General features: G+C 45.0%; 1 protein-coding gene across 2 annotated transcripts in view; it reads left to right on the plus strand.

The window, feature by feature from the left end:
• Mical (Molecule interacting with CasL) overlaps positions 1–21,898 on the plus strand; it is a 99,994-nt gene that overhangs the window by 28,633 nt on the left and 49,463 nt on the right. For both annotated transcript variants that reach the window (XM_075674356.1, XM_075674357.1), the window contains exons 6-14: positions 214–315; positions 2,741–2,877; positions 3,223–3,342; positions 6,882–7,139; positions 7,650–7,754; positions 9,141–9,375; positions 12,989–13,185; positions 13,935–15,336; positions 19,200–19,480. In XM_075674356.1, coding sequence (XP_075530471.1) covers positions 214–315; positions 2,741–2,877; positions 3,223–3,342; positions 6,882–7,139; positions 7,650–7,754; positions 9,141–9,375; positions 12,989–13,185; positions 13,935–15,336; positions 19,200–19,480 — 2,837 coding nt within the window. The remainder of the gene's footprint in view (positions 1–213; positions 316–2,740; positions 2,878–3,222; positions 3,343–6,881; positions 7,140–7,649; positions 7,755–9,140; positions 9,376–12,988; positions 13,186–13,934; positions 15,337–19,199; positions 19,481–21,898) is intronic.

Consider the following 21,898-nt stretch of genomic DNA (forward strand, 5'->3'; position numbering starts at 1 on the left):
TTTTAGACAAGTTCATTAATGGTGTTTGAATGTACAGGTAACATGATGTGCTGAAACTTGTATGGGTTCTTGGTAACTACATTCTGCTTTCAGACAAATGTCAATGTTTCTTTCCATGAACAGAACTCTTGATGAATCTTTGCATTGTTTGCACTTTGTCCTGCTGATAACTGACTGTCGTGTAATTATAGTGTGCCCTCGGCTCCCTTTCAGAAATTGGGTGGCGGGCTCAAGTAATACCTGCCGATCATCCAGCATCACAGTACGAGTTCGACGTGCTGATCGGGGCTGATGGAAAACGAAACACGCTCAAGGGCAAGTGATAACGACACCACTTCTGACCAAAATTCATGCCAGATAAGGCGTTAAATGCCAGATAATGTGTTAAATGCCAGATAAGGTGTTAAAATGCATGCCTAGCAACTCTCCTGAATTTTCGATAGAGTTTACCAATTTTGGGCTGAAATCTCTAAACACAGCCACAAAGCTTCTATGGCCTCTGTGTGTTGTTTTTGACACCTTTCACATGGTTTGAAACATTTGTTTACATTTTTCTCAAAACAAGATTTTGCTCCGCTTGATGTTACTGAAACTTTTATCACTTCTTTTCTGGAGGAATGTTGGGAAACGAAATGTTGCACACTTACTCCTGACATAGAGATGCGTGCAATGAACTAGGACAAAAGGAAATTGATGCAGTACGTTTGAATTTACAACTCATCTTGCAAACAAGTTTGCTCCAAATGGGCCATATTTTTTTGCTTTGCTTAGTTTTTCAAACATTACTTCCTTAATGTCTGTTGCATTGCATTTATCCTAGGTCATTGCTTAGGTCCTGCACTTAGCTACACAAATGACAAAGCTTTACTCAATTCAGGAATTCATCAATTACTTATCGTTTCTGGTGCAACTACCACTTTTCACGACAAAAATTATCTGCCAAAAAATAAAATGAACAATTTTTTGCCCTTTAAATTGTTGGGTAAGTTAGGTAAGACATGCTTATAAAGGAAAGAAAGTTATTTCAATTAAAAAGTTATTTTGTATGTGGCTTCCCACCTTAATCTGCTGTTATTCTCTCTTTTTCTTCTATTTCTTTTTTTTTATTTTCTGCTGTAAAAAATTATTTGCATGTCCTTTGAAATTCACTATAGCAGGCATGAACTGTAAGATTGAGTTCAGTAGACTGTTTGAAACTTAGAATCATCTTATTCATCGCAACATTGTAGCAGCTGGCTTAAAATTTAAGAAACTTGGCCAGTTTTTAATTAAACAACAAAAAGATCTCACCAACCATTACGATACTCCCTAATGCAAAGTTTGAGTGCAGCTCTATATATGTTTTCATTTCATGATATATCGGCGGCCAATCTGTCTCGCGCAGCATCTTGCAGTCGGAGCAAAGTGTGGCGCAACTTGCCTCGCTAATCGGGAGATCACGCGAGGCAGCACATGGGTGATGCACGGGCACGATTCACAGCAGCCACCTCTCTCCTCATGCAGTGATTTGTTTCCATATATGGTATCGGTGGTGTCATCAGTGAACAGACGATGCGTGCTACTCTGGCGCCATGTCGTAGCTATCGTCACTCAGAGCCCGTCTTGCACAGCATTATGCTTTTCTTCTCATGCACTTGCTATACCCTCCTACTCCGCTTTCCTCCTCGCGCTCTCTTCACTATTGCTGTCTTTCACCCCTCTCTGCGCTCCGCATTGACTCTTTCATCTTTTTTTGTGCTCATTTTCTCAGTTACGAGGGATATTAACGCTGACGCTCACCACAGGAATGGGCACCTAGAAGCTGCACTCTAAAATTCACCAAAAATTACGACAGTCCCGAATGTGAAATTTGAGCACAGCTCTATATGTGAAAGAGGTATGCATGTCAGTCAATATATTCTGTTATGATTATGCAAGTACACGGTTTATATTGGGAAGAAAACGCTGTGACAGACAATCTGCCTTGTGCAGCACATTGCAAATAGAGCAAAGTGTGGCGTGACTGCCTTGCTAATTGGAAGATCACGAGAAGCAACATGTGGGTGACGGGAGAGCACAATTCACAGCAGCCGCTGCAGACAGACTTCCGCTCATGCCGCGCTTTGTTTCAATATGTGGTATCAGTCGACGCCCTTGCCGCATGCCTTATCGATGATGTCATCAGTAAACCGATGGAGTGCTACTCTGGCACCACCTCGTAGCGGTCGTCACTGCACAGTCCGTCTGGCATGGCAGTACACTGTTCTTCTCACACTTTTGCCATACCCTGCTCCTCCACTTTCCTCCTCGCATTGTCTTCACTATCGCTAGCTTTCATCCCCTGCTGCACTCCACGTTCGCTTCTTCTCTAGGCTAAGCTGAGGGACGCCAATGCTCAATGCAGGAACAGCCGCGTAAGAGCTGCAATCTAAAGAAATGCTGTGGGGGTACGGTGACTCCTGTGTCTACATACACAAGTCTGTGAATCTGAGAAGTTAAGACTATTACTAGTTACCTTGACCAAATTAAGACTTGAATTTTTTTACAAGACCATGTGCAAACAGCACAAGAGATAGGAGGAGATACGCAGACATACACGGCTGTTCATGTGCCTTTTTGGGGTATTTATTTGTGCTGTCCTCCTTAAATCCACCTTACCAACTCCCCCCCAGCTTGAAGTAAAGCTTTGGTGTTCTCAACATGTCATCTTCCGGTACAGTTTTTCCACCTGGGCCCTAATTCACTGTCCTGCTTGTAACAGGGTTCAACCGGAGAGAGTTCCGGGGCAAGCTTGCCATTGCCATCACCGCCAACTTCATGAACCGGCACACTCTGGAAGAAGCACGTGTACAGGAAATCTCAGGGGTGGCCTTCATCTTCAACCAGAGGTTCTTTCAGGTGAGCCCAGCGTTACTCTTTCTCTTCACAGCTGATTTAGGCAACGTGGCAGGACAAGAAGACGAAGCGAGGGAACAAACAAGACATGCGCTGTCCTGTCTGTTCATCATGATCCTCATGCTCGCGAGAGCCAGTGCAATGTGCTCTTCCTACTACATAGCAGAATATTATTTATTTTGTTACGTAGGACCTGTGCTGAAAGGAGACAGCTGTATCAGTAAAATTTCCGCTTTCAGGAGCCACCCTTATGTTAGCTGGGCAATGGCATGCTGAAGCTCATATCACATTTCTTCTTTCTGCTATGAGAGGCTTTAAATTTGTCCTAATATGTTGTGTTTCTTTCAGGATATGAAAGAGAGCACAGGTATTGACCTGGAGAACATTGTGTACTATAAGGATGACACGCACTACTTTGTGATGACTGCCAAGAAGCAGAGCCTGCTGGAACGGGGAGTCATCATCAACGTAAGAAGGGCATTTATTGTTTATTTTCCTGAGCTCTTTCTTGTTGTCTAGATGCACTTTTGTTTGTTGGTGATATGCAGCTAGAGTGCGGGGAGCACTTTGTCAAGTATGTTGCCTCACTCCTTCCGTCCCTTGGACAAGCTCGGTGCGAATCCATCTGTTTCTCGTCAAAACGGCCAAGGACGAGCTCGACTTATGAGCAGTACTTAGCATTTTCTAGAGACGCCATGGACGAGCATAGCTTTATTGCAGTACTTCATAATGCTCTGGACAGATGGCGGCACACAATCTATAGGACGGCGTAAACTGAAGCCAAGTTATTCTTTCTGAGGAGGTAAAGCATGTTGGCAAGGGGGATCTTTAAAAAAGAATTTAACGATTTTCAGTCAGAAATACTGATGATAGTGTGGCACAGAAAAGGTTGAATATAATTGAATTTCTTGTACACTCGACACAGCTGAATAAACGAGACACTATGCAATCCGCTATGTTTATTTGTGTGTTACAGGTTACTTGTTGAATTTGTGACTGTCATGTGACAGCAGGCAGTGCACAGATATCTGATGTAGCAGCATTTTACTTGTCGCAACGTCGTGCATTTAATCTTGTAGAGACAGAGAAGTGCAAACTCATGCACACCCATGCTGCACATAGCTGCGCACTCATGCACTCACAAAGATCCGATTGATGGTTATAAAACAGGCGGGCACAAGCCACAAATGGCATGCCAGTGGTTTGCACCAAGCATGCAACTTTCTGAATATACTGGGCTATTCCACACTTGCTTGAAAGCTTTATGTTGGCAAACAAGGTAGCACCCATCGAAGCAATCGCTTTCACATTCCAAGTTGAGCAAAAGTTTTATTAAGTTGACACTAGAAAAAAAATTTATTTGAGTTGTGCTAGTGAATTACTCTTCTACAGTGACCCAAAAGCCACTCTTACTTCGAGATGACGCTTGGTAAGCCAGAAAAAAGGCAAAAACGAGAGACAGGAGATGACACCGCCTTGAAGTTCCTGCACCAGCCAGTTGCGACGTCTTGGGACTTTTAATAGCATCTGCTGTGGCCTGGCGAATTTTTTATGTAAAAATAAAAACTACATTGGTACAGTAGAACTTCGTTCTTACTTTTCGGAAAAAAATAGAGCGAGAAAAACATGTGCTAACCGAAAAAACGTGCGATCTGATGTCAATAAAGAATTTGGCAGACTGAACTGTAGTTGGTACTTATGTAATGCAAAACATCGCTAAAATTTTTGCAGCCACATGCCGATGTGTACATAGCTGCTGTGACCCAAGCGGCCCAAGTCATGCACTGTCGTTCTCGCGACTTTGGCACCCTTACGCACACTGCTCGAATTCAGCCTGTGTCAGAAGCTTTTTCGAGTGGGGCATTTTGGCGGGAAGTTCTGGCTTGCCCACTCGGCACAATTCGTTGCGGCACACTACGCCAATGCACGTCAAGCTGGTGGGGCCTGAGCAATCCGAGATGCCCATTAAAAGCATGCAGTAGGCTTCTAGGGAGCACTACGTCCCATGCACTCTGAAACAGCTAGTTAAAGATCCTTATTGCAATAGGGTTGGTGGCGACAGCTGGGAATCCAGCTTGCGACAAGCCGGGAGGAGATTTGCTGGTACCCAAATAGGAAATTGGGCGTGCACTGACATTTTCATGTGAGACAGACGGGCTAGTATTGCGGGGAAACTGCCGTGGCAGGCACCTACTATTCTCGATTGCACACACCTCGCACCTTTACTTGTTTGCATGGGATCTAGCGGCTGGGAAATGTATCACACAATCGCATTTTGGCCATGTGGTGAACGTCGGTGCCGAAAGACTGTGTTTTCCGGGAATGTCTGAGCTGGTAAAAGAGAAGCATAACTGTATCGGGTCACTTTATGCGTTCTCAGTTGCAAACATTGGCGACGAAAAATTGAACATAACGGGATCGTATCAACAAGGTTTTGCGGTATTCCCAAAAAAGCCAAACATTGAACTTAGCAGCTTTCAAGAACTTGTACTAAGCTGAAATGCCCCAAATGCACAGAAATACTTAGAAATCCGCGACGTCACAGTTGTGTACCAGTGCTGAAACTTCTTGGTGGAAAGTTCAGGAAATGTAACTTTTGACGTTCACTTTCTTTCGTAGTACTGAATTTATTATCACGAAGTCAACAAAAAATAGAAGAGGGCATTGAGTTCGGCTTGATGATTGTTCATCAATACATGCCAACAGCGCGGAAACTGATGAGGGCTAAAAGACGCACAAAAAGGACACACACTTGGTGCCTGTCATCATTATCATAAGATTTATGTGCTGTTCTCCAGTAACAATTAATAAATTTTAACAGAGCTTTTAAGGCGCACATTATCTATCTAAACTGATTTAATGTTTCTTTTTAGTGGTCCTTCAAGCAATAGTCATGTCTTTAAGCAACTAGTGATGATGTAAGCTCTCACTTTTGCTGACCTTCTGTGGATCATGAATATTGAACAACGAACTACTGCTGTGTTTAGAATAATTAAATTACGATAAACGAGGATAAGGGAAGCCGAGGGGCCCAAATTTTGTTAGTCACGACCATATGAAGCCAACAGGTAATGAAGCCAAGGAAAGCATAGGGGAAGTTATTTGTGTTTTCTTAATTGAAGCGTAGAAAATGATAAGCTAGAAGAAAATGAAAGTGGGCAAAAAAGCAACTTGCCCCGCCAGTGAAAGCCAAACCCACAACCTCCGCATTGCACATGCGTTGCGCTCCCAGTTGGGCTATGCTGGTGGCTGCTGCCACATTCAAATTTCTGGCCACTAATGTATCTGGTCGACAGTTAACCTAGAGAGTGTTAGTCAGTGCCACTAGGGGCCATGGTGGTGGATGTGAAAGATCCTTTTCACCAACGGCCTCACTTTAGGAACCTTTGTATGCTACCTGATGGCATCAAACCGGCCAAAGCCGAGACCCTCGCTGTGTGACGAACGAGAAGAAGGGGAACCAAGTGGCCCCATTGTCAGTTCTCAGGACTCACAGGCCCAAGATAGGAAGGTTTTTGTCATTAAGTCAACCAGATGGAACTGAACCTAAATTATGTGACACTGAATTACCTTCATTATATCCAATATTCATTATAAGCGTATATCCGCTGCACACTGATATCAGTAAGCTTTATGTTTATTTCATTGTATCCGATAATTCATTTTATATCCGTGTTCATTATATCGAGGTTTCACTGTATTGAACATAATAAAGGTATTTTCATGTTAGATTCAACTACATTATTATGATCTATGCGAAGCTTATCCGGGCTTCAGTCCCCATGACCCCTGTTCTAAAGCCCTCTAATGCTGTGTGGGATCCACATCTGTCTTTTTTAATCTGTCATTGTGCTATTGTGTTACGTCAATCTCTTTTTTTTTTAACCACTGCAGCAACAGTTCACTAGCATATACAACACTTCGTTGACTTGCTTGCAATCTGTTTACAATTTTGCCAGCGCTGTTTCTGCAAATTTGCTCGAATGCCATGTTGCTCGCTTTGACAGGACTACAGTGACACTGCACGGCTACTGTCACCCGACAACGTGGACCGAAGTGCCCTGAAAGAGTACGCGAGGGACGCTGCCGACTTTGCCACGGGCTACGCACTGCCGTGTCTTGAATTTGCCGTCAACCACTACGGTCAGCCGGACGTGGCAATGTTTGACTTCACCTCTATGTACGCAGCAGACAATGCCAGCCGTCTTCTCGAACGGCACGGCCACTGGCTGCTTCAGGGGCTTGTCGGCGACAGTCTTCTGGAGGTTTGTGCTTGCTATTTCAACTACACTCAGCAGTGACAGTAGCTGTAATGAGTGAATTACTGAGTGGCTGGTTTAGGCCAGCCATTCCAAAGGACAAGGCACCCAAATGGACAGTTATAGTATAAAGACCTTAACCTTTTAAATCCTTGGACCTTTAGTGTGCCAGGACAGTACTTCAAGGTTTCTATCTTTTGTGGCATTCAGATGTACTAGTTGTTATAGCAGTGGTAAAAAATAAAGCTTCTTATTTGTAGGTGAGGTCACCGCGTCACATATTGAGCCAAAATTTCAAGGTCCACTATCTCTGAAAGGAGGCTGCTTACCACATACAATTGATCTTGTTCACATAAAAGGCTTACCCTTCTTTTTTCTTTTTTTTAGCTCGCTCCATGTTAGCTGATAATGGTATATCGTAAACGATTGGCATCCTTGCTATTGTGTACTAAAAGGCATTGCTTTCTGAAGCGCCTGACTGTGTTAATGAGCTTTGTTCCCTGTCTCGTGCTACAGCCTTTCTGGCCCACAGGATCGGGTTGTGCTCGGGGTTTTCTGAGCTCCCTAGATGCAGCCTGGATGATTCGCTCATGGGCGGCCAACAGGGATTCTCCGCTACATGTGAGTGTGGTTTGCGCTTTGTGTTAACATTTGCTGTTGCCATAAAGCACACAGACTACCATGCAGCGCACAAACTACCAAGGGCCACACTTTTACAACACCACCTGCTTTGCTCGTGCGGTTTTGTGGCATGACAAATTCAAAGTCTAGTGAGATAGTCAGTGTTCAAACAGTTACTACAGGAGTCCCAAACAAGTTGATCGGGTGAAAAGTTGCTGGAGTAGAACAACAAAAGCATGTGTAGTAACTACTGGTATATGTCATGAAAGTTGTCTGTTTAACATCTAACAGTCACGAGGAGCTTATGAAGGGGAAGAAACCACAGAAGTGTCATTTTAGCATCTGCTGAAGAATCCAAAAATTTGTAAATTTCCACCATAAGAAACTGGTAAGAGCTAGTGGCTTGAAAGTTTGCACAGTGATAGCACAGACTCTCTTCATACTCTGGGTGATTTCAATGTATTGTCAGTTCAGTTGAGAAACATTTGGCTGATATTTGAGTAGCCTATAAGGCAGCACATTGGAGCTCACGGTGGATGCTGTTGCTTTGGTATATGCTTACAAAAGGCTGTAAAAATGTGCTTGGTTTTATCTGCAATTCTTTTTCCCTGCAAATGTGGATGCAGATTTTCTAAGGTGTGGCTTATACATGAATAAAAGGAGAATGTGGCTTCTGCAACCTAAGATATTTTGCATGGTATCGGTTCAACAAGGTGGAGCACAGCTTTTAGGTGGCCATTCCTCTAGTGAACCTCAGCATTCTCGGCAAAACCGAGCGAACAAGCAGACCGAAAGATGAGAGCGAACATGGCACGCAGCGAGAGATGAAAAAAAGCGGCGATAACGAAGAGGCACGAGGAAAAAAGCGGAGAGGAGGTTGCAGCAGAACTGTGAGGTGGAAAGCGGAGGAGGGTATGAGGAAAGGGTGACGAGGAAAGCAGAGTGCCGGCAACAACCAGGTGTGCGGCCAGTGTGAAAACAAAGCGCTGGCATAGGCTACGAACTCACTGTACATTCATACTTTGCCTGCGGTGCGGTTGTGACTAGAGAATGCGCTCTGCACGAGCCATGCATTCCCATGTACACGTTTTCTTTCTGAGCAATGAATGATGCAACAAGTGGAAATGCTTCATCTGCCGCTGCTGCTAAACAAGCTACCCGAGCAGAGGCAGAACCGAGAGCACCCTGTAGATCAGAATAAAATTCTTTGCCACAATATATTGTGAATTCAGAACACCTAAACAGCTGCGCTCAAAATTCGCACTAGGGAGTGGCATAATTGTCTGTGAAATTCTTGTTTGTGATTTTTATTTATTGCCAACGTTTAGTCCACTATTCGTAATGTGAATTCACTTTGCTTTGCAAACTCTCTCCTGCCTCTCTCAGGTTCTTGCCGAGCGGGAGTCTATCTACCGGCTGCTTGCACAAACAACGCCCGAGAACCTGAGCAAGGACATGGCCGAGTACAGCCTCAACCCAAGCTCGCGGTACCCTAACCTGAACCTTCAGACGGTGCTGCCGTCGCAGGTGCGTGCCCTGTGCCGCACCGACATAGAAATCAAGCTGCCGCCCCCAGGTCCACGGCTACTCAGCGACATGCAGCGCAAGCGGCGGCGCAGAGGTTGGTGAACACCTGAGGCACTGCGGGAAGTCAGATTGGAGCCTTAGTTAGCCTCCCCTAATACCGTAGTTACCTCTTTCTAACCCATCCCCACATCTTAAGGTGCATCTAAGTTTTCTTGTTATTGTGACAGCAATTAGCACATGGATTCCCGAGGTGCGCTTGCACCATTGTCGGCGCTGGCAGCGGCGGCGTGCTGTCACAGCATCCACGGCATGTCTGTGGCCAAAGCTCCGCTGGTTAAAAGGTCTCCAGAGATGCCACAGCCTCATGGTCCATTTGGCTGCAAAATGACAAAAGCCAAGTGGATGCACCGTCGCGTTCTGCTCGATCAGCTCCGAAGTAAAGCCAGGGCAGCGTTCCGCCTTCTGCTGCTGGCACGAGCATTGTGCGCTCAAACACTAGTGTGCCTGCTGAGAATCTGTTGTTCATGCAGCGGTCTGAGCGAAATGGCCAGTACGCTTCAAGCTACAAAAGCCGACGGTTTTTCGTTGGTCTCATCTCGTACAGCACCAAGGTGAAATGCTTGCAATGCTCCTCATGATGCCATTGTCGTGAGACGCCTAGTAGCTGCCTGGGAGCTGCTTCACATTAGCATTAACATCCTGCTGCATCACATTAGCATGTCAGCTCTGCATAGTGTGAATCCGAGGCGCTTCAGCACAATGGCAAACCTTGCTATTGCTTTTTTTGGTTAAAAGAAAATAATAGTTAAGCGGGCAAAACATGCTATAGATTTAACAGAAGTAAAAGGAACTTGTGCCTTCAAGAGCAAAAGCTTAAAAACCCCAGCGTCAGCAAAAAAAAATTTTTTTTTTTTTTCAGGCATTGCTGCACACCATTGAATTATGCAAATGCATCGCACTTGTCATATATACTGTACCACTTCATTTCACCCTGCATGCCTAGGCTGTGAGGAAACAGAAATTTTTCGCAACACCTGTGGTCTGCAAATTTTCGCTCACAGTGGTACAAAAGAATGGTGTTCCCTTCCACTTATTGCTTATTGAAGGATTAATAGAATATGTACTGAAGAAGAAAAACAGAAAGGCATGCGACATCAAGCAGAGAAAGCTAGATAGTTTTGTCTTTAGAATGTGTGCACGGTACCTTTTGCTTTTGCAAGTGTGAATATGGATTATTTACTTTCCCAAATCCACGCCCTGTTAACAAAATAATCTGTACCGAAATTCATTGTGACCAGATTTTTATTATGAAAAAACAGTAGTTCCTAGTGTGCTCTCCAGAATTTAATGAGCAGAAGATTAATAAATAATGTGTAATTTATATTTACAGAATTACAAATTCAGCAAATTACAAATTCTTTGCCGAATTACAAATTTTTACAAATTTACCTTTACAGTACTCAAACTCGCATATCTGTAAAAATTTGCTAAGTTGAAATTTTCCACGACGCTGAACCATTTCCTATATGTGCCATGCATTCATTGCCCTTTGTCTCGAAGTATTTTTGGGCCAAATTGCGGATATCTCAAAATCTTGTCTGGGAGCTAAACAAAAACTGTGCCGCCGGAGCATTTAACAAGCGTCGCGCGAGGCTGCCGTGCCTACCACAACGCAGACGCTCTCCCCGAATGTGAAGTTGGAACCCAGTGGCATAACAACTTCGACGAGCAACCATGTGGCACGTCATGTGACGGGAGAGACGTGCGCAGAAGCAGGGCCCTGCAAAATGGCATGCTTGATGCTGTTCATTTTGTTCGCTTAATGCAATGCGCATGATTCACCACCAGAGGCATTACATAATTTCTGTTTTAATTTTATTCTACGCAACGCACACAGCACGGATTTTTTATTCTAGGCAACGTAGGATAAAAATGCACGCAGCGCGGACTTACCAGGAGCAGTGCCGCAGAAAGCGACATGAGCTTTCACGAGTACGCGCTATGTGAGCAGGATGTACCGGCGACAGGTGAATTTACTGACGCCGAAATTGCTGAGATGGTTACAAACGGAAGGAACAGTAGAGACGAGGGCGACAACAACGAAGGACCTCGATAGGTGCTGACATCAGCCAGAATAAGAAACATGCTTCGCTTGCTGCGAAAGAAAGTTGAGTGCGGCACCGAGAACGATCGGCTCATGCGATCTATGAAGCAGCTCGAGGAGGCCTTTCTAGCGAAGCAGACCAGCCTTATGCAGTTTTCCTGCACTGAATAAGATGGCAGTGCCGCAAGATGTAGCTGGTTGATATCTTCGATACAATTTTATTTTTTATTTGATACCTTTATGAAGAGCCAGTTCTGAAGCTTTTGTTGAAAGGCCGGTCAGTAGTGGTGAATTTTTTAGAAAAAACTAGACTTTTTACTGCAATTTCTGCAACTTTGCTTATCTAGAAAATCCGCTTATCTCGAAATTTTTTCCATTTTTTTTTTCTACTTCGAGTTAACGAGGTATTACTGTATCTCTTTTTCTGCTGTAAAGTTAATTTAATATTCCTTAATCTCTTGAAGAACATAGTAGCCCATGTCTCAACTATCAACTCTGCCCATTCATCCAGCGATACATACAAGTCTCGAGAATGCCAAAGGATGCAACACAGCTTTCTTGTCACCAGCTTCAGCACGTAAAATAACCTTTCTTCCATAGGAGCTTCCGTAATGAGATCAATTCTTTGAACGAGTTGGATGCTGGCTGTTTTTCAGAAGATTAACAAATTTTATTTCTGCCTAAGTAACACATCAGCAGGTTTTAAATTCAAATGCTATTTATTTACGATATGTTGCTACACATTTCAAAATTTTTTAATAGGAAGAGTCAAACAAAAATTACAACATGGTAATTGATTACTTCAGATATGATAAGCATCATTTCTCAGGCAACACGGCCTCTTCATCGCTGTCATTGTTACTTAAGGAAACCTCGTATCCAACATTGAGGTGCTCTGAATCAGAGTTCATAAGTTCCTGAATTTCTGTGTCGTGAAAAAAAAAATGTGACTGCTTATTGCACCAGTCTGCCATGTCGGAGAACAAGGGACGCAAGCAACACCAACAGTCTATAAGCTCTGTTGTGCAATTTATCGTGGGAACACAATGCCCGTTGTAAAATTTTAGCTTAACCAACGTTTGAATAGTGAAGGCAGTTGAATAAATTATGTGGGCTGTGCAGATGGCGCCACATAACTTAAACAATCGTCATAGCTGGATTCTGCAAGACGTTTTATTTATTTATTTATAAATACTGCGATCTGAAATCAGATCATAGCAGGGTGGGTATACATAGAAATATACAAGCATGTAAACACATACAAATCCATCACATATGCAGGCACTTTCAGACATTGGTGAAGAATACATAACATACAAGAAAAAAACACACTAGCAGATAACACACACGAATTCATAACATTTGCAAGCATTTTTCAAACATTGATAAGGAATTCTGGGTAACAGTATGAGAATTAAGATTATTCCAGTCTGTTATTGTCCTAGGAAAAAAGGAATATTTGAAACAGTTATTCCGTGCGTTGATGGGGGTTATCGATAAAGCATGCCTTCGTCTCGTGTTATAACCTTACCATACGTTTGTTGTCGTCGACACAAGTTTCAGGGCACGTTTGCTTTCTCTTTCGTTGCTAACCCTTGTGCAGAGTCCATCATCCACCCAGATGCGCTTCTTTCGTGGTGTCAGAGGCAAGTGGCGCTGTACAGCAAGATAAAGATCGAGAACATGACTTCCTCGTGGAAGGACGGCCTGGCGCTATGCGCCATCCTGCACCGATATCGGCCGGACCTCATAGACTTGGACGAGATGTCGACTGCTGACGTGGCTGCAAACAACCAACAGGTCAGCTCGGTACATCTTTGGCATTAAAAAAAGTGCGCACACATATTTGCAAAGTTGTAGAAACTCTTAGCATACGCCTCTCACACCTAGAAGGATCACGCTTAGCAAGTGTGAATGTTGCGTAACAAAATATTTTGGTTTGATGCTGAAGTTGGAGCACGCTCTCTGCTATTGCCATCAATGCCCTGCCACTGGGGCGAAACTGCAGCATTTCTTTTTTGCTCAGGAGAAATATCTATCTTTCTTTTGTTTTGTTTTTTTAATTTGTGGCCGTCATTGGAGGACAGCTGCAGGCATTAAGTGCAGTTGGCCATGTCGTCCAAGGTTTATGGTGCCACGTGACGCAAAATGCAAATTTCAGACACCAGGAGCCACGCTGACGCATTGCACTCAGCGCGATCTGCACCGCACACACTGGTGCATATAACCACGCTATTATGGGGCCCAACCTTCTTGTTATTTGTTTATAAGTGCTTAGTGACAAGTTACTGTCCATCAGGAATGCACTGGGAATTCGTGAAATTATATTTACTGCCAAAACCTTGAATTAACAAAATTTGCAATTCAATGAAGCTTTTCGCTCGGAGTGCAACTCATTTATATCGAAGTTTGACTCTATTACTGAAGTACTCAGTGTTTTCTACGTAGTTGCTTTTGCTGATAACAGCTGGCTTAGTGCATTCAGATAAGAACGGAAAAGGATGCTTGTGATAGGGGTCACAGCAACGAATCTTTGCTTTCCGCTGCAGGCCTTCGACATCCTGGAGCGCGAGTACGGCATCCCGCCGGTCATGACCGGCCAGGAGATGGCCGACTGTGCTGTGCCTGACAAGCTGACCATGGTGTCTTACATCTCCCAGATCTACGAGACTTTCCGCCGCGAGATCCCCCAGGGTCGCCCCGCTTACAAGGTCAGCAAGCTCATCGAGGAGAACCAGCCACCGCCGACCTCGCCGCTAAACCTACTTGCGAAGCTCACTTCCTCCCAGAGACCGGCGAGCAAACGAAAGTCGTCGAATGACCACGAACCAGTGAAGGACCGCAGTGAGGGCCAGCGACGAAGCAGGGTCTCCATCACCAGAAGTCGGCGTACCCGGGACCGAGTTGCGGACATCGTGGCCGGCGGCGACGCAGCTACATTGGAACAGTATCACAAGATTCTCTCGGCCATGGACAAGGAATCCTTTGGCAAACGAATGCACGCTCTGCAAGAACAACTCGGCAAGGAATACAGGCCGTCATCTCGAGGAAGCCGAGGTCGTCGGAGCGGGCACGTCTCTTCCGCGACGGAGGACGAGAGCAGCTCAGTCACAGGGAAAATACCGCGGACAGCGGTGGAGCAGCTCCAGGAGCAGCTCAACTCCATCGGCAAGCCCGTCCCCATCAAGAAACGAGAGCCTAAGGTGGGCCGCATCGGCAAGGACGAGTGGAACGTCAAGATGCTGGAGGAACGACTCAGGCAGCAGCAGAAGCGGCAGAAGGAGCCGAAAGTCGAGCCGGAGAAGCCACAGATCCTGCGGGACATCTTCGAGAGCAAGCGCAACATCATGGATGCACGGCTCAAGGCAGACGGAAAGGAGACGGAAACCGACCGCGCCCGTTTCACACACATTGACGAGAGGTTGCAGCAGCTGGACCGGCAGTTGAAGGAAGGATCGCTGGACGTCGGGAGGCGAGGAGCTAACAGGGTGGCTGCCATGGCGGACTACATTGCCAACGTCCTCGACGCTCAGACGGGCCTGAGGGAGAAGAGGCCTCCTCCGCCACCACCGGTAGTTCTATATCGAAGTGACTCCGCAGACGGCGTGAAAACGCCCCCACTCAAGAAGCCATCGATTACGCAGCCAGCTGTGCCAACAGCCAAGCCTGCACCAACTTCTAAACAACCAGTCACTGCACCTACGACTACCATGTTGACAGATAGTAGTGGTGATGGTGTCGGTGGTGTTGGTCCTGTTAGTGGTGGTGTTGGTGGTGGTGTTGGTGGTTCTGTGAGTGAGATCTGCTGCTTCTGCCACAAGCGTGTGTACCTCATGGAGAGGTTGAGTGCTGAGGGGTTGTTCTTCCACCGGAACTGCTTCAGGTGCGAGTTCTGTCAATGCAGCCTTCGGCTGGGTAACTATGCCTACGACAGCACCATTGCTTTCAAGGGTGAGCATTGTTCTTTTTCATTCGTAGGCAAGGAATGCAGTTCATTTCTTGCTTCTAATGACGTAGCTCTTATGCGAAAAATTATATAGAGCAGTCTATTTATAATCATGTTTGATAACTTGAAGAACTTGATGGGCGTCTATGTGCAGGTGAACTTTTGAGTGAAATTTGCAATTTATTGACTTCTCTCCATTTTTTAGTGGGATTTCCCTTGAAGATTGTATATTTTCTGCCACTATTTAGAGAAGTAATGTTGTCACAGTGTTGATTTAACAAACTCCCTGTGCGTTGTGCATACACCAGGGTCTCCATAACATTAAAAAAAGAAGATTAAGAGGTAGGCATCATCTGCTCATGTCTTCCCACATGCGCCTATTGAGAGAAAACATAGGCAAGTGCCTGTAAGTGAAAAACTCCACCACTGTGCCATCATTTATCCCACTACAAAATTTGCACAAGGCTTATTCCTCTTGTGCTTCATGTACAAGCACCTTCGTGACATGGAGGATGAGAAACCTAGCAGGGGTCGTCATGATGCAGTCTTGAAGCCTTGTCAAAAAGAAGTGGAAAGGATGTGACCACAAAGAGAAACGGACATTCTTTTCCTTTTGATACCCATAGTGACACCAGAATAATGTTAATTGTTTTGTTAATGCTTGTGGCGTAGAGACAGTTTTTGTTTCATTGCCAACATCAGCTACTGCAATGCATATCACAGCCTCACATGTTGTTGCTGTACGGTATTAGAGACTTAGATGTTGCTAGAGCATTGTAAACTTGCCAAAGATGTGTAGCACTGGCTGCTGGCATTGATGTGTGAGATGCCATCTGGTGGAGGATTCAAGCACCAGCTGCAGCATGCACCACTTCGCACACCTGTGTGCTGTCTCACGTTACACTCATAACATGCAAACTGGTGGATTGTGCAGGGACACTACCTGAGCCTCAAGAGTAACTAACACATAGCACATTTACGGCAAGAAATTACCAACTAGCATCAATTTTCCACATTTGTCAGCAGTCCGAGTATACGCAGCTGCCGACTGATAATTCATACTTGCCAAATTATTCACAAAGCTTTGCGACACCAGTGCTGGCCGCCATAAACTGTCCCTGCATGTGTCCCTGCTAACGTTAGCCAAGCTGCTTAACGAAAAAAAAATATATCTTTAAAAAATGCGGTGCAAGGTACAGTTGCAACACCTGCGATGTTCGGTTGTCAAAGGTATGACAACCAAAAACCATGCGTCTTAAAACTGCATCCTGCACCTTTTTTTTTTTTTTTTTTTGAAGCAGCTTGGCTAATGTTAGCTGGGACACCCTATATAAGGACAGTAGAAATTTTTATCACCTTGCAGCACAGCGTTCAGTAATTCGGACTCTGCCTGCCCAACCGTGTGTTAATTCAGCCGCCAAGTTTACGAGAAAAAGTGATTTTTTTTTATACATCACTGGTATGTTCAGCAGCCATATCGCTGGTGCCTCTTGAAAATCAGGGACTAGTGATATCTAGTCGGTCCAGTAGTCGCTGGCCACGGCCAATTCATGGGACCATCCAAGCGAAGCCACTAACCACTGTAAAGGCCGAATTTGCACTCTGTCGGCAAGCGATGCGAGTCGCACGTGCCCAGCATTTGTTGTTCATGTTAAATAGCAACACAATCCCAGGCGACTAATTTTTGTCGTTCAAAATCATCATGCAGCTGCAAGTGTTGCCAACTTCGCCCTCTATATCTGCGCCAACAAGGGCTGTGAAGTGCAGGAATTGCTAGACAATGACCATTGCTAAGAAGCTTGCGATCATTCAGCTATTGGAGCAACCTCTGTGTTAAGTCACTAGGGGATATAAATTTGGTGCCATGCATTGACTGCACTTCCATCTGTTTTAGTAACATGAAAATGGTCCAAGTACACACTGACCAGGTCATAAGCAAGCATATGTGCGTGCCGCAACACATTGACAAACTTTTTTTTTTGCCACTTATGAAAATACACCACTTCATTTCTGGCAAATTCAGTATTTCGGACTCCCAAATACTCTGACTTTTAGGCAGTCCCTGTCAAGTCGGAGTTATGGGTCTGCAACAGCACATGGCTTCAGATGCAAAGATGCACAGTAGCTGAGATGGCATACAAAGCTCGGCGATGCGGCATATAGTGTGATTGGTCAGTGCTGCCACTTGAATTTCACGCTTTACCGTTAATTGAAGCTACCTCCAACATCTTGAATCTTGGCATACAAAGGAAGAGGCAGCTGCCGCTAATGCCACCAGCCACAATGAGCCGACATTGCCTTTGAAAACCACTTTGAAAATTAATAAAAGAGCAAGAGAAATAACTAGAGGCTGCTTCAAAGCCAACAGAAAGAAAATAAAGTCTAATGTGTGCAGACGGCCAAACGGTTCCTCAGGAGGCGGTAGGCACTGAAACACCAGCCACACCAGGTAGGCCACCTCGAATTTGAAGAACAACCCCAAACATCTTGACTACCACTCTCCCCTGCGTGTGTCTAACAATTTTTATTTCCAAACTCTGGGTATGTTTGGTAGCAAGGCTTCCTGTGTGTGTTGCTTCTCATTAATTCTAACTAAACTGGTGTGGCAACAATTCATTACATGTGGAACACCCTTTGTGTGCTTCGTGCAAGATTTTTTTCGTTGACGAGAAACGAACTGTTCGTCATGTGCTAGAGTTCGCGAGAGGGCTGTTATAAGTTGGCTAGACTGTAACTGACGCAGCTCCTTTGACTGACTTAGGCCGTGATTTTGTAGCAATGCCTTCTGGTCGATTCTATGCTACTCTTGTCATCTGTTCGTGGCTAGCTGATCCGATTGATAACATGAGCAGAGCGTTACTGTGACCACTGATGAAGCAGGAAAAGCCCAAAAAGGAATAGAACCAGAAAAGTGTTGCTAAAAAAATTGCAACCCTAGTATTAGCATCACTTTACACCAGAGCTGGTGTAATGTAAGAATTCATTTTGCTCTCTTCTGTTCTTTTTTTATCATCCACTGCCGAACTTGATGATAACGTAGGTGGTCTGCTGCTTGTACCATAAAATGAAATCACATTGGAATAGAACTAAGACTCTCGCCCAGGCAACTTAAAGTCAGCATGAAGACCAGTACTGCAACAATAAAGTGCATTAATTGAAACATATCGAACATGTACTCAATGGCCTCCTTCAAGTCCACTTTTAGCATGTGCCTAGCACATAGCCATCGTGGGATTGTTGTCACAGTAGAAAACCATGGTCTTGCCTTTACAGAGATTGAGTACCGAGTACCACGTGCCTTGCTTGGCTTGCAAAGGACTACAAGCTGGTGCATTATGCCATTAGGCAACATGTGTGACAGATTTCAGTGCACCACTCAGTCAAACATCTTCACGAGCTGACATGCACGCCAAAATTTTTCGAATTCACTTAAATAAGTATGTGTGGTGTATGATGTACCACTTCAGTAATGCATTATGTCATCTTAGCTACAGCCTTTAGTGCGATTGAATGTCTTGATGCTTAAGGCTTTGTTGTATGACATCCAGGCTATGCATGACAGTTCATGCATGGGACGCGTTCACTGCCGAGATGTGTGAAATGACCGTGCTTTATTCTACGGGACATCTTGTGCTGTCTCATCTTGCCTGGTGAACACGCATGCTCAGTTGATGGATGCTTGACCTCCCACCTCCACTCCCTCCCCCACCGTTTTTCCTTTGTTTGCTGTGTGCCCTAATTGCAAGTTATCAAATGCTGCTGTCACAGCAAGGCTACCAGAAGTTGTTTTGTCGGTTCTGCACATTTGTTTGCTACGCAAAGTACAGCGCACAAATTTGAGCACCATTCGCCATACGCTGGCACGCAGGCAAGTTCTACTGCACGGCACATTTCCGCATGGAGAGGCCAAGCCAGCGATGGCAGGAGATGATGAAGCGCAAGCAGGCCTTCCTGTCAGCCAATCCCGAGCCCCCATCACTGATGCCCGCCAAGCCGGCCAACGCCGAGGACACCAACACAGCACTGCACCGGAGGCGTAGCCCGTCCCCTCCCCACGGTGGAGCCGGGGAAGGCATGGAGGACCCCACAAAGATGGAGGAAGTTCGGTCGCCTCCGGCAGGAACTGATGCTGGTGTCGTAACATTTCAGGTGCGCTAAGTCGACAGCTCTGATCCCTCTTTGGCTTAGTTGGTTTGGTTGGTTTGGGCCGGTTGATAAGCCGCAGTGAAGGATCTGGATGGACTCAAGCAAACTGGTGCAGTTAGGAGGTTGGCAGGTAGCAAATGAAAAGTCCAGCAGCGCTGATCACATTGCAGTTCACTGAGTACAGTTCGTGTCGGAAGTTTACAGGCCATGAGATATGAGAAAACATTGAATCTCCTAGCAGTTTGTGAATGGTAGCCAGTAAAACTGTACAACACTATGTTGTTTGCACATACAAGTACAGGCTGGAAGGAGGCGAATGATGGTGCTAGCTGTGGGCAGATCTAGCCTCGCGGAGGCATGCCAGAAATTCTTTCCCTCAAGTGTTTCCTTTTCAAAGTGTGGGGATAAAAATGCCACAGAGTTAATTGCAGCGTAAGCGGATCTAACATTACCAAGACAGATTAAAATGATTATAAGGAACAGGTGTGTAATGCTACCACTCCACCAAGTTCAACTCGTACCCAGGGAGAATATCTACTGCGTGAAATGGTTGGCGATGTTTATCATTACTTGCTGCATGTCACCACTCGCTGAGTAAATCGGTATAGTTAAGAAACTTCAGGAGATGCCTTTCTCCTGAAATTTCAGTGTCTTTGCAGGAACATTAAGCCTTCCACGGTAGCGCACAGAGCTGCTCTGTGTTCCATTCCCTCAAGAAGAGCCTTACACCCTTCAACTAGTTGTTGACATTCAGGAAGTAATGTTTCGTATTGCCATGAGCATAGCAGAACGAACATCGTGGTGCGGGTGGCAGTCCTATCTTGTGTCACCACGCTGGCATTCAAGCTGGCCGCATGTGAATACTTCATACTCAGGAGGTTTCTGATGGCCTGATCATGAAGGACTGGTACGGTGGGGACCACAAGGAGAGAAAGTTGTTCATGGTGGTCATCTTTGATAGTAGTCGCTGGATGTATTGAGGTACTCTCACCAACTGCCTGCAGGTTCCTGCTTGGTATTCAAAACTGTCATCATCTTCACTTCTAGACACATTGAGGAGTGGTGGAACTCGCTAAAAGTCTAAAGGAAAATCTAAATGACCCCGCTGCTTGAAGCTGCATAAAGAGCACGATAGGCAATTGTCTTGGAAAAATCCTCACTGCAGTAGCTAGAGTGTTGGCTTGCAGTTTGATAATATCACTATCAATTGTAATGGGCAAGATATCAGTTCCCGCAAGGTAGCTTCAATTGTGATACTGTCGCCTACCGTTGTAGAAACAACCCACTCAAGTTGGGCAGCCCACGAGGCTCCCAGCAATGATATCACGAAAAATGAAGTGATAGCATCTCGTTCCACGTTAACAGAGTTATCGGTGAATGCTTGTAAGTGGTGTCAATGCATCTTATCTAATTGTTCGAGCACTAACAACCGAGTCTGTGCCACAGCTGTCATTTGGTAATACCAGGAATCTTTAAATGGCATTCCACGGACTCAAGTTAACATGGTGGCTCTCTGCTTTCTGAAGGTAGATTGCTCTCTGCTTTGTGACAAGTTATTACCAAAAACTGGAAATCTGAATATCAAGCTGTCTGCTTAGGCTGCGAAAATGTTCAGGTTTTTCTCAGATCATGCGGCCTGTAAACTTTTGATGCTAACTGTCGTGGTGGCTCAGTGGCTTCGACATCCTGCTGCTAATCATGAGGCCATGGTTTTGATGCCCAGCCACCGTGGCTGCACTTCTGTTGGAGCTCAATGCAAAAACACTAGTGTGGTACAATTTATAAGGCTTGTTATTAACCTCAGGTGGTCAAACTCGTATAATAGCAAGAAGGGTTGTTCCACTTTTCATAACACTTCCTCCACCTTGCAGATTTCCACATCATTCCTTTGTTCTTTCAACATATATACTTGCGCACATTTTGTGATGGGGAAGGTTACACACGCAACTAGCCAAAACCTGTGCTGGTGATTCAAATCTGCATTGCACCCTTTGTTCACATGGCCGCAGTAACAAATCGCAACTCTAGTTTTTCTCAGGTTCGCTCGCTTCTGTTGCCTCTATTTTTGCTTGCCGAAATATGGCACTGCAGCTGTCTGAATCTTTGATCTCTCCTCTTTGCGACAATTCCAAAATGATGGCGTTGTGTCAACGAAAAGTGCTGCAGCTTGTGGTGTGAATGCACCTCCCAACGCCCGATTTTCTATCCAATTTTTGTCAACAGCATACTAGAAAAAAAGCAATTTTCTCAACTCCTACTTCACTTTGTCTTGTAATATTTTCCCACATAATAAAAGAGCACCTGAGGATTGTGGGCAGAAAAAGAATCTGAAATTTTGAACATATCGACCATGCTAATGGCCAAGTCCCCCCTCGGAAGGGTGGGCTGTAAACCGCAGTGGTGTGTGACATTTCCACTGCC

The sequence above is a fragment of the Dermacentor variabilis genome, chromosome 11, assembly GCF_050947875.1.
Source record: "Dermacentor variabilis isolate Ectoservices chromosome 11, ASM5094787v1, whole genome shotgun sequence".
NCBI classification, from domain to species: domain Eukaryota; kingdom Metazoa; phylum Arthropoda; class Arachnida; order Ixodida; family Ixodidae; genus Dermacentor; species Dermacentor variabilis.